At 36.4% G+C, this 13,400-nt stretch overlaps 2 protein-coding genes across 2 annotated transcripts; both read right to left on the minus strand.

The window, feature by feature from the left end:
- Nucleotides 1–6,795: 6,795 nt before the first annotated feature.
- On the minus strand, nt 6,796–10,643 carry LOC111205465. Its single transcript, XM_022701325.2, has 5 exons — nt 9,948–10,643; nt 9,813–9,862; nt 9,325–9,507; nt 8,949–9,241; nt 6,796–8,863 (listed from the first exon to the last, which is right to left on the minus strand). The coding sequence occupies exons 1-5, from the start codon at nt 10,113–10,115 to the stop codon at nt 8,760–8,762; spliced, it is 798 nt and encodes a 265-aa protein (XP_022557046.2). The 5' UTR covers nt 10,116–10,643; the 3' UTR covers nt 6,796–8,759.
- A 938-nt stretch (nt 10,644–11,581) lies between these two features.
- Nucleotides 11,582–13,186, minus strand: LOC106394019 (nucleolin 1). The gene is made up of 6 exons (XM_048753968.1): nt 13,076–13,186; nt 12,925–12,980; nt 12,709–12,840; nt 12,446–12,628; nt 12,067–12,359; nt 11,582–11,981 (listed from the first exon to the last, which is right to left on the minus strand). Exons 1-6 carry the CDS (start codon nt 13,109–13,111, stop codon nt 11,842–11,844), a joined length of 840 nt encoding a protein of 279 aa, XP_048609925.1. The 5' UTR covers nt 13,112–13,186; the 3' UTR covers nt 11,582–11,841.
- Between the last annotated feature and the right edge of the window lie 214 nt (nt 13,187–13,400).

Consider the following 13,400-nt stretch of genomic DNA (forward strand, 5'->3'; position numbering starts at 1 on the left):
AAAGAAATTTTATCACATCAAAATTCTTTGAGCGTGTGTTCTAAGCCTTGATTTGTCCATAAGAAAATTCAAAATTCCACGAGAGTATTCAACTCACTATAGACATATATAATAGTTTTACTAGGCATTAAAAAATCTTCACATGAAAGCAATCCAAATGGATGACCATTCCCTATTAGGATTGTCGTCTCACTGATCATATTTGTATAACTAAATATTTATGATTATTTGAACGCAGTCATTAATCTTTAGATTTAGATTTATTCAAAAAAAAATATATTTGAATACCATCTAATTATATATTGGATTTATTCAAAATTGAATATTTTATAATCATCTATACACAATATATATATATATATATATATTTATCCATATGACACGATCTTTATATTTGGATTTATCTATAATAGTTATTTGGACTCAATCATTAAACTAAGATTGATCCAAATATTATAAATTCAATCTTATAAGTTATATCCAAATATTATGAATTCAATCTTATAAGATTTATCCAATATTCTTCTGGACACAATCTTCTAAGATTTATTCATATTTTACAAGAGTTATCTTACGAGCATAATTGTTTTAGCTCATTCATTGACTTAATGTCAGTGACATCATTAATCATTATTGAATTATTCACAAAATTCAAACCTTAGTAATTATTGAGAACTCAATTCAAAAAGAGATCAAAACTCTTAAGTCGTTATATGTTCCCAGAATAGCGTAAAGCGTTCTTAAACGTTTAATAGTCATTTCCAAAATCCGCCTTAAAGGCGTTCTTAAACGTTATTTCAAACAAGATAGATCGTTTCTATTTTTTAGAAAAACGAGATCGCGAACTTGTCAGAAACTGTCGCGTAAATCGTTTTCTTATATGATTCGTCTTATTGATCGAAATGTTTTGCAGAATAGCTAACGAGTATTCTCAAATCATTTCAGATTGCTTTTAAAAATGTTTTACAAAATCATTTTCTTAGAAATATTGTTCGCAATATTCAATCTGATTTAAGCGATAAGCAGAAAGCCAATGTATTGAGTTAAGATTGTAGGACCGCAAAAATCTTGATTGAAAATCACAAACAAAAGACATATAAACGATAATAGAACGAGTAGAAAACGTTTAATAAATCGTTAAGGAAATAGACGAATTCGTGGAGTCGAGATTTTATCTCTTTCCTTAACTCAATAAATCGCCCGTAATGTGAGACGGTTTGTATGTGATTTATGAATCCCATGATAGAACCACGATGAGACTGTTTCGCTACACCCGAAACAGAATCTGTGAACTAACTACTACTTTTTATCATCTCGAGACTTACTAAGTAAAAGAAGAAGAAGACCTAAAGAGTTTGCTTGTGGGAAGCTTTTTTTTTTGTGTGTTTGAGATATCTTTTTCGGAAGAGATTATGTCTCTATTTATAGTAGAGATTAGATTGGTCACCAAGTTGGTTTAGCTTGCTCACTAAGTTGACTTAGCTTGCACACCAAGTTGGTTTAGCTTGCTCACTAAGTTGACTTAGCTTGCACACCAAGTTGGCTAAACTTGTTCACCAAGTTTTTCCTTGAAAGCCCCAGATCATCTTACTCAGCTCGTTAGATTTGCAAAATGAGTCCAATAATTTTCACAATAAATCAAATTTTTACCCAGAGCTTATAAAAATTCAATTCACACTTATCTAAGTTCTTATTCAGCCTAATAGCTTATAAAAATTGGGTTCCAACACGTTTGAGGGGAAGACTTTAGTCCTCAGGTTCTTAAGTGTCCTTTTAGCCTGTTGAAAAACATAACATTAAAGAGTTGGAGTTAAAACCAAAGAAAAGGAACCTGCTTAGACCATGATATCATATAACTAGTACTAGATCACCTTAGAGCAGTCAACATTGAACGGATTCTGTGCATCTTTGTTAGCAATGACAAAATCAACAAGATTTGCAATAACATTAGTTAGAAGACATACGCTCTTGTAGTGATAGAAATATCCATGGGAGGTATGATCGGTTGGAGGAGGGGGATCCGATCAGGCTCCGTACTGGCTCCTTGCTTGGCCAAGTAAAGTATTATTGTGCCTACCACGTCTGGGAATCTTCGTATTCTTGGAAAGGATCCTAAGACGAATTTTTGGTTCATTGATTGTTTGTTTAGTATTACTATTTAGAGACAAAAAAATAAATATTTGGCAAACAATATGTAAAAAATTAGGAAAACATTAGCAAAATTTAATAAAAAACCGAAATGATAACGGGAAAAAATAAGAAGAAGCCGAAAAAGATGCATAATATGTGTTGGAGAAGTTAATGTGATAATTACATATATAATTCCACAAGCATTTGTTATTACTAAATATTCATCAGTTATTTTTACAACAAATTTAATTGAAACTTTAAGACTGATTTTCAAACTATTTGAAGTTAAAAATTATATTTTAATGTTTCTGATTATTATTCAAAATTTATGACATTTTATACATAACATATATTTTCATACAATATTTATATCCGCGAGAAACAAAGCAACTTACATTCCTAACAAGACGAGCGAGAGAGAGAGAGGAGAGAGAGAGGAGAGAGAGAGAGAGAGAGAGAGGAGAGAGAGGGAGAGAGAGAGGAGAGGGAGAGAGAGAGAGAGGAGAGAGAGGAGAGAGAGAGAGAGAGAGAGAGAGAGAGAGAGAGAGAGAGAGAGGAGAGAGAGAGAGAGAGCGAGAGAGAGAGAGAGAGAGAGAGAGAGGAGAGAGAGAGAGAGAGAGAGAGAGAGAGAGAGAGAGAGAGAGAGAGAGAGAGAGAGAGAGAGAGAGGAGAGAGAGAGAGAGGAGAGAGAGAGAGAGAGAGAGAGAGAGAGAGAGATGGCTGAGAGAGAGATGGCTGATTATGGCTGCTGCAACCGGTGATGGTCTAAGGCACCTTACTAATTCCTCTTCGAATTGGGCTAGACCTAACAACAATAAGTCACATGAGTTAGGAAAAAAAAATAAGAATGGAGTTACCAGTATCGACTTACTTACTTGGATATTCACTTCTACGGTGTATTCTGGTCTCAAAGATGAATTGTCTCCTTCCATTAAAGGAAGGGTTTGCAGATTTGAGGTCAAATGTGAGGAGACAGAAAGTATTAAATACAGATCCTCCCCCCCCCCCCCCCCCCCCCACTAAGAAACCTGGTTGCGTGTCCCAAACCACAAATTTCTCCATTCCAATGGTTTCAAGCTGCTTCCCCAAATGTAGAGCCAACTGAATCAATAAGGTACTAGATTTTGATCTGTATTTTGAAAGCGTGGTATTTGTCTATTTAATAAATTTATATTATGGTTTATTAATCATTATAACTATTTTAAATTTGTCTGGAAAGAAGTATATGATGTGTTACGTTTTACACAGCTGCATAAAAAATCGAGTGTGAATTTTTTTATTTAATATATTGAATTAATCTATTATTAATATGTAAACTTTTAATTTGTGAATTATTTTATAAATATTGCAGTTTTTGATGATATAATATGTACACTATAAGTTTAAGTAATAAAATAATCGTTTGACGCTTAATATGTACACTTTTTTTTTGGTATGAAATTGGGAGAAAGGACTCCCAATATTTATTCAAAAAACAGTCTTCAAGCCTACAAACGAGTTTGTCGTGGCTTTAGAGGTCCATCAACATCCTCTTGCAATAAAATAACAACATCTAATGGAGCAACATCAAGTCTATGAAAACCAAACAGAAGAGAAAAAACAAGGTTAGCCAAACCATCTGCTACGCGGTTTGCTTCCCTAAACACATGAACGATTCAGACCAACCAGTCCCTTGTCACGAAGCCACTGCACAAACGTACCAAGAACGACAGCGGATGCACATCTCCAATCCCTGTAGTGAGAAACTCCACCACCATTTTATAATCAACTTCCAACTCCAGCCTTCTAATACCTTTTTCCCAATCAACCACAAGACCATAATAAACTCCCCAAAGCTCCGCCAAAGGAGCAGAGCACCTTACTATGTTTAGTGCAAAGCCACCACACCACTCACCATCGCCATTACGCATCACACCCCCTGCAGCCGCCGGTCCCGGGCTCCCATGTGATGCCCCATCAGTATTCATCCGCATCCACCCCGCTCGAGAAGGTCTCCATCCTATCATTATTTCAACCCTCCTGCCAATCTCAATACTCCTATTCTCAGTCTCCCTTGCTAACATCACTTTCTTAGCTTAATATGTACACTATATGTGATGATTTCTATTTTTTAAAATATTTCTCTCTTTTCACAAAATTTAGTTGATAATTTTTAATTTAACAATATATTACTAATATGATTTTAATTGTCATGTGGTAATATAAATATTATAGGTTTTTAATTTAGTACCTAATTATAACTAATTATATTGTTTAAGTTTCTTTTGATCAACATATTGTTTAAGGTTTAGTAGTATACAATAAATAGTAGTATACAATAAATAGTAGTTATAATAGACTTATAATTGAAGAAAATTATCTTATACTTATTAACTTAATATGGATTAAATTAGTGGGCTTCCTAAATGGTTTGCATAATTTATTGAAAATTTTGTTGGCCCCATCAAATTCTAATTGGGTTTGCTATAGAATAAGTACGTACACACAACAGTCGCCCAAAAACATGCCAGTAGGTTCAGTAGTCACAACTGATTACCCTCTTGTTTGGAACCTTGAGACGACAGAATAACCGAAACAATTTCATTTTTTGTCTCATTTTAGACAAAATGAACGGTCATGAAACAAGGAGGAGCCCATTTATGCAGGTAAATCTTCAATCTCTTATATTAATCCGAAACTCCTTTGGAAAACCGAAAACTACAAGAGGGATCTAAAAATTGACATCTCCAACGGCTCCTTAATATTTAGATCACCCGTTGAAATTTTAGAGTCCGGGGTTGGGTCTTCTATTTTTCAAAATCATTTTAATTGACATGTTCGAAAAAAGCTCCTTAATTTATTAGATTCAATCGTTGAAACCCTAGATCGGTGGGATTGGGTCTTCCTTTTTTGTGGATTAATAAACGGATAACCCAGTTTTGGTATCAATGTTGCGTTTTATGTTGTTGGAGTTCAATTTTTTTTCATTTTTAGTTAGTTGGCCTTATCTAATGATCAAATAAAATGATGTTTTTCTATTTCATCCTTCTTCATACCCCATGTATTAACAAAGATTATCAACTATACATCCGCTATAATCACGCAATAAGTTCATCAGGAGACTCTAAAATCTAAATAATTTTCTGGTGTACAATTCAGTGATTCTAATTCAAGCAAATCAAATGGTTGTGGTTGACTAACATTAACTTTTATTGCTCCTAGTCATCCTTTTGATCATGAAACATGAAATTTTTTGGTGTTTAGTTTAAATTACAATAAACCAGAATATCATATTGTTGATTCATGTGCTGACATGGAAACGGAAAAGAGAGACGAATACTGATGAAGGCTAAAAGAGACATAATAGTAACATGTTCAAAGTGAAAGACGAGATTCTTCATCATCCTACGGATGAGACGTTTCCTTGCTTTGGGCTCCATTGAGCATCTCACTCATCCCTTCCTCTTATTCATTGGAGGCAAACCTGAGCAATAATAATCAAAAGTCACAACTCTAACTCCAGTGACTTCCAAATTTAGTGAAGAAAATTAAAGTTGGTTCTAGCTCATTTTTAATTCTCATTCACACAACAATCAGTCAGCAAAATTTTAAATACTCTTCTGATTGGTTCTGACCACAACCGAACTTTTAGATCAAAATGGTTTCTTGACTTCTTGTTTATTCTCCACCAAACTACTAAAGATCTTTTTTACTCATCATAAAGCAACCAAAGATCTTCGATTTGCACATGACAGGATTGAGTTTCTAGTATAAGATAACATCAAATAGAGAGTTTTAGAAGAAGATAAAAAGGGAAAGAACTTTACCAAGAACAGGAGCAGAGACAGAGACGGTGGAAGCAGAGGCAGTGAAGCTAGCCATTTTCTTTTGCTCCAACACAAGTACAAACTCTCTTCAATCTGAGATTTTGGTTTCTGTTAGCAACAACACAACCTTTGCTTGTGTTGGCTTTTTGAATCGGACTTAACGACTCAATCAGTGGTGGAAACAATCTCTAAAGAACCAATACAAGCCAACCTCTAAAAGTATGAAAAAAAAACTCAAAATTGGTTTTTATTTTTGCAAATAAGTAGTTAAAATGTATTTTGTTTGTTTAATATTAAACATGTATTGTAAATCAATAACAGTTAATAACAAAGTAAAATGTATAAAACAAATCACTATATGTATTAGTATTGTTGTTACTAAGTTATTGTATATTCAGTGTGGGTGAGATTGAACCTAGATAACAGAGTTGACTCGGCTATGCTCAAATATATACAATTTTGATTAGTTATTCGCTTTTGACTCGTTATGTCGAATTTGATAGAAGTTGTGAAAAGAATAGCTCAAAAAAGAAGAATGAATGAGCGGGAGAGAAGAAACAAATAAAGAGAATAGGATATAGAGGTACAAACAGATTATTGAAAGTTGAATAGTATCCTCATCATTGTCTACCTTTTTTTTTTAACACAACTTATATTATAAAAGGCTCAATGAGCATCAATGTTTACAACTGAAGCAGAAGATCTCGGAGCCATGCTCAACGGTAGAACGAAACTAGAAAACATTACAAAACAACTAAAGATAAAACCATTTCGGGGTGAGTCATGCTCAGCGAAATGAAGAAACCCAAAAGGCAGCTCCACTTTTGTTCCCATGGCGATTGTTCTCAAGAACAATTGATAGTCGAAAACGACGTTGAAACACCTATTAGAAGAAGTTGGAATGTTGAATAGCAAGAACTTTAGGTGAGAAGCTCCAGAACTATAGACAACACTGAGAGTACGGAGTCCTATACGACTTGATTTGGCTTTGAAACAAGCATAATCAGCTTTAAATCCAACAAGGCTTACCGAAGAGACTAGGTGAATCTCAAGCTCTAACTTTACCTCCAAAGAGGCATTTAGGATGAAGTTTGATGACAGAGCTGAAGGTTTAGTTGGGTCAAAACCTCGGAACTCAACATTACCGTGTCGAGCCCAACAAGTTGTAGCCAAAGGAGACCTAAGCATACAGTCATCGCACTCGTTCAACCAGAACATGTGTGAGCAAACATCGGATAAGAGATAAAAAAGCTTTGGGATGGTTGGGTCTCTGTGTAACAGCTCCGATCTGAAAGTCGCATAGTTGACTCTGTGAATAACCGTCGATGTTTGAGACGGCTTAATGTGATAGAGGCGCAGTGGTGACATAGTAGCGAGAAAATCTGGCGCGTCCACACTCTTGCACAGTAGTTCCGGCAAAGAGGAAAGGGCTGAGAGGATCATAGAGCCAACTCTGTGAAGAACCGTCGATGCTTGAGACGGCGTAGTGTGTTGGAAACGCAACGGTGACGTAGTGACGAGTAAATCTAGTGAGTCCACATTCTTGCACAGTATATCTGGCGACGAGGAGAGGGATAAACGAGACGGTGAAAGAGGCGAGAGAAGTGGTGGCGTCGAGAGGAGCAGGAGAGGAGGTGGCAGTGAGCGGGGTAGTAGTGATAATGCCGGTAGGATGGATGGCGGCGGCAGAGGCCACAGTGAAGTAGACGGAGGAGGCGGGAGGTGAGTAGATGTTCTTGATGATATTCCAAGAGGGGGCGGGAGCTGGGGTCAAGCGGAGCATCTGAATTCCGATATTACCGTACCGGGATTCATATTTATCAACAAACCCTAGGCTGAGCCGTAGCTCCAATACAACAAAATGAAGGACCAAATCAAGGGATCTGTCTATTTGAAACCCTCGGTTAAGATTCTTGAACCAGTGTTCGAGATTTGGAGTTGATGAATTGACGAGGCGGTTCTGTGGAGAGGAGACTTGTTGACCGCTGTCTAGATCCGGCGAGGGGGAGAGGCGGAGTAGAAGAGGCTCAGGAATTTGGTTGGAGAGGGGAGTGACGATATAACCAGAATTGGAATACGTAGGAGAGACGATGACCTGGAGAGGAGTCGGAGGGACTGTTGTGAGAGACGCCGGCGAGAGACGCCGGCGAGACAGAGCCGTATGAGACGGCGAGACAGAGCCGTAGGCGACGGCGAAGACACAGACCCAGATGTTGAAGACGACGATAGAGCAAGGAGAAACCAGATCGGAGCAAGTGACGGAGTGGAGGACCCGACGCCGGCGGCCAGAGGCCTTACCGGCGTCGAGAAAGTTTGCTTCCGGCGCTGCTTCGGGAATCGTGTCTAGGAGCGTCTCTAGGGCGAACTGCTGCGCTTCTATAGTAGTATTAGCTAGAAGACATCATTGTCTTCCTAGTTTCTTGATTATTGTGTTTTTTTTTCGTGGGCATGGCGCCTAATTTCTGAAATTATAATCTGTACTGTGCGCGTTTTTTTCTTCATAATGAATCACAAACAAACACACAATTAATGTGTTAAATTTGCGAGTCTCGAAGGATACTATTGTAGGCAATGATGAGGAGATTATGCTTCTGTCTACCAAAGATAAATAAGTTCTAAGTTTATCATCCACAACACACACACACACACACATACACAAAACAAACGGTTGATAAAGAAGGTTGCATATTATTATCACAGGATTGATAACCACCGAAGAGCTTCTTAGTTTCTTGAGAGAGAAATTTATTACATCAACATCCTCTCCTTCTCAAAGGGGCCCTTCTCCTCTCCATCCTGATCATGGCCGTGGTAATCTCCTTATTACGAGGCCATGAACTTCTGCTCCCTCCTCGCCTTGACCCTCCACTCAGTCATATAATCATCGAGCTTCTTATTGATCTCGCGGGCGAACTCAAGAAAAGGAGCTGCATATATAAACAATAAAGACGAATTAATGAGAAGATTAAGTAACCTTAGAAAACAAAGAATAAAAAAAAACATTTGATGTACCTGGGATAGAATAGCCAACAGTAGGTTCATCACCGGGGGCAAGGCGAGGGTTACTTATGGCTGTGGCTAAGAGCATAGTAGTTATTTTGAATCCGCCCACTTTACTTCCATTAAGATCCATAGCACTAGCTTCACCTTCTTTTTTGGAAAAATAGATATTAGTACACTCGTCGAGAGTACAAACGTAAACATGTGTTATCACTCCACAAGAAGAGAAATGTTCTGTCAAAATGCTCTTGACTTCATCTTCAGGGAGGGAAGGGTCATACCCCAAAACGGCAATGCCAAACCTACTGCAGTAATTTGTTGCATGTTATCAACATGCACAACATTTTTACAGGATGCAAAAGAAAACAAAAAAAGAGTATCAACTTACAATCTTTTGTCATTTAGTAGCTCATTTATAACAAAATCTTTATATTCTGATTCCACCTGGTATTCCTCATCTTCTTCCTCGGGTGCAAACTTAACAAGGGCATTCCAACCTCCCATGTCACTTCCATTAAGTTGCAACGCTTTCTCTTTTGCGTCATATCCCAAAAGAATAACAAAAGCACGACTGCAACAAAGAACAATTAATTTTCAATTAGCACACAACACAAATATTATATTATTATGTCACAAATATTAAGAGACACAAACTTGTCCAAAAGAGGCTCTGGGGGGAATCAACTCTACTAACATGGCCACATGATTTGAAGTGACTAACCAATTTAATCCTGATTTCATTCTCAGTGTCCTTATTAAATTTGTATCCTTCAACAGATATCCTAACCCTAATTCGCAGGAGATGCAAAGAAAAAAAATATCAACACATACAAATCTCTTCTCACTAAATAAATAAATAAAGCATCAATCAATTACCACTGATCGATGGCTTTATCCTTAGCAGCAGCCTTACTATCGAACGGTGCCTAAAATACAACATACAATTTTTCTTAATTTCCGATTAACAAAAGAGATCTGAGTAAGAAGAATTCATAATGAGAAGAAGATTACCTTGTGGGCGATTACCCTGCTAGAGTACGTGTCCATCGATATGATTAGGGGTTTAGAGAAGGAGTAGGAAGGTCCGTCTTTCCCATTCTTTGGTGTTACTTGTAAACAACTACGATCTATTTCCTGAGCTAGAGAGTTTTGTGCCTCAGCATGAAGCAATGATTCCATTTCAGCTAATTTGAGAGTATTTCTAGGATCAATGTGTAAGTTACTAAATTTTTTATTGTTCCTTGCTTTCCAATCAGAGGGTATTAGTTTTTTTTTTTTGAGTTCATAATTGTTTTGTAATATATTTGTGAACTAAATAAAATGGGCGAATCTCTCAAAATGACCCAGATTTTTATTTTTGACCAAAATAATAATCACATTTTTCTATGAACTAGGTAAATGACAAATTATACTTTTAGGGCCGGCCTGGTGTAATTACAACGGTTGCGGATACGGTTGTATGCGTTTGCGGACGTGGGTGGTTTTGTTTTCTAAGCATTATTAATAGACTTGTACGATTGATACAATATTTTGAAATTAGTGCGTTTGCGGAATACTTATGACATGATAACTACTAAACACATCAATGGTTAAATAATAAATTAACAATATTTACATTTTAGGTAATTATAAAAATATTAAAAATTGTATTATTATAATTAATATTTTGAATCCGAGAATTCTTTTTTTTTGGGAATTTTTTTTACAATTATTATTTTAAATCTTAATTATATATATATATATATTAATCTTAAACCCCATCCCAAAATCGCATCCTTGCAAATCCAAACCATAGGTATGTACTATTAGTTAACCTTAGTAGTCTAAGTGTCTTTTACCTCTTTAATAAAACATATCTAGGTCATTTACTCTTGTGTGATATATTTATGATTAAAAACCAACTTTTCTTGCTATCCAAAGGTATTTATCGTCTAAGAAAATCTGATCTTCTTAGTTGTGAGTTTAAGTTTGTGTGTCTTTTTGTATATACTAATAACTACTTAAGTAAACACTAACCAACTCCATAAACTTCAGCTTTTGAATATGAAATTGCTAATACCGTTAATGGTTGATCAAATCATTAGGAACGGGTCCGTCTCAATAATATTATGGGCCCTGGGCTGAGACAAATTTGAAGGCTTTTTCTTAAAAGATTTTTTTTTTATAAAGATCCTAATCTAAGCTTAGAAAATGCAAAATTTTTGATGGGCCCTGTGCAATTGTGCCTTATGCACATGCCAGGGCCGAACCTGATTACGAAGATAAGATACGAAAATATCAACATATTTGAATTCGCCGACCATTCTTATATCAACGTAATCATGATGTGTGACTCAAAAATTGTTACTCACTAATCGTACACAAAATTATACAACACATCAATAAGATACCCGGGCCATGCCCCTAGTAAAGAGAATAGGATATAGAAGTACAAACAAATTATTGAAAGTTGAATAGTATCCTCAACAGTGTCTACCTAGTTTCTTGATTATTGTGTTTTTTTTTCGTGGGCATGGAGCCTAAATTCTGAAATTATAATCTGTACTGTACGCGTTTTTTTCTTCATAATGAATTACACAAACAAACACACAATTAATGTGTCTATTTGCGAGTCTCCAAATATACTATTGTAGGCAATGATGAGGAGATTATGCTTCTGTCTACCAAAGGCTAATAAAACTAAGATAAATAAGTTCTAAGTTTATCATCCACAACACACACACACATAAACACACACACACAAAACAAACGGCTGATAAAAAAGGTTGCATATAATTATCGCAGGATTGATAAACACCCGAAGATCTTCTTAGTTTCTTGAGAGAGAAATTTATTACATCAACATCCTCTCCTCAAAGGAGCCCTTCTCCTCTCCATCCTGATCATGGCCGTGGTGATCTTCTTATTACGAGGCCTTGAAAGCCTGCTCCCTCCTCGCCTGCTCCCTCCTCGCCTTGACCCTCTCCCTCCTCTCCTTGACCCTCCACTCAGTCATATAATCATCGCGCTTCTTATTGATCTCGCGGGCGAACTCAAGAAAAGGAGCTGCATATATAAACAATAAAGGCGAATTAATGAGAAGATTAAGTAACCTTAGAAAATAAAGAATCAAGAAAAACATTTGATGTACCTGGGATAGAATAGCCAACCGTAGGTTCATCACCGGGGGCAAGGCGAGGGTTACTTATGGCGGTGGCTAAGAGCATAGTAGTTATTTTGAATCCGCCCACTTTACTTCCATTAAGATCCATAGCACTAGCTTCATCTTCTTTTTTGGAAAAATAGATATTAGTACACTCGTCGGGAGTGCAAACGAAAACATGTGTTATCACTCCACAAGAAGAGAAATGTTCTGTCAAAATGCTCTTGACTTGATCTTCAGGAAGGGAAGTGTCATACCCCAAAACGGCAATGCCATACCAACTGCAGTAATTTGTTGCATGTTAATAATCAACAACACAAAACAAACATTTTTTAACAAAATGAAAACAAAAAGAGTATCAACTTACAATCTTTCGTCATTGGCTAGGTCAGAATACAGAGATCTATGATAACGTAATGACACCTGGTAATCCAGGTCTTCTTCCCGGGGTGCAAACTTAACAAGGGCCTTCCAATTTCCAATGTCACTTCCATTAAGTTGCAACGCTCTCTCTTTTGCGAGATGTCCATGATAATTAACAAAAGCACGACTGTAACAAAGAACAATTATTATTATTTTTAGCTCACAAAGCACAATAATATATTGTGTCACAAATATTAAGACACTAACCTTTCTAAAATAGGGTCTGTGGGAACCTCAACGCTAATGAGGTCGCCACATGATTTGAAGTGATTAATCAGTTCACTCTTGATTTCATCCGTAAGTCGGCCATGGCTGAATCCTTCAACAGATATCCTAACCCTAATTCGCAGGAGATACAAAAAGAAATAAAAATTATTAACACATACAAATATTTTCTTACAAAATAAATAAAGCATCAATTACCTGGAACTGATGTAATTGAATTTTTCCTTAGCAGCAGGCTCACTATCGAACGGTTCCTAAAATACAACATATGTAATCAGATATTTTTCTTAATTTCCGAATATAACAAACCTTTAATGGAGAAAAGAGATCCGAGTAAGAAGAAGATTACCTTGGGGGCGGATCGCTTGCGAGAGTACGTGTCCATCGAGATCTTGTTATTATAACCTAGGCTGCCGCTTTGCGATATCTTTTCAGATTTTAGGGATTAAGACAAGATGGCGAAGGAGGAAGGTACTTATAGTCGTCTGGTTTGGGCCATAGGTCGGTCTTTCCCATTTCCTTTTTTCTAATATATCTACTGATTGGGATTCCAAATTTAGTGAAGCAAATTAAAGTTGGTTCTAGCTCATATTTAAATTTCATTCACACAACAATCAGTCAGCAAAATTTCATATACTCGTCTGATTGGTTCTGACCACAACCGAACTCTTAGA

Source organism: Brassica napus, chromosome C4 (assembly GCF_020379485.1).
Source record: "Brassica napus cultivar Da-Ae chromosome C4, Da-Ae, whole genome shotgun sequence".
Classification (NCBI taxonomy): Eukaryota; Viridiplantae; Streptophyta; class Magnoliopsida; order Brassicales; family Brassicaceae; genus Brassica; species Brassica napus.

Coding starts and splice junctions, on each gene's coding strand:
- LOC111205465 (XM_022701325.2), bottom strand. CDS start 10,115: ATGGAATCATTGCTTCATGCTGAGGCACAAAACTCTCTAGCTCAGGAA. Junction 9,508..9,812: donor GATAAAGCCATCGATCAGTG/GTAATTGATTGA, acceptor TCTTTGTTGCAG/TCGTGCTTTTGTTATTCTTT. Junction 9,242..9,324: donor CTACTAAATGACAAAAGATT/GTAAGTTGATAC, acceptor AAATTACTGCAG/TAGGTTTGGCATTGCCGTTT.
- LOC106394019 (XM_048753968.1), bottom strand. CDS start 13,111: ATGGACACGTACTCTCGCAAGCGATCCGCCCCCAAG. Junction 12,981..13,075: donor GCAAGCGATCCGCCCCCAAG/GTAATCTTCTTC, acceptor GTTGTATTTTAG/GAACCGTTCGATAGTGAGCC. Junction 12,360..12,445: donor CTAGCCAATGACGAAAGATT/GTAAGTTGATAC, acceptor AAATTACTGCAG/TTGGTATGGCATTGCCGTTT.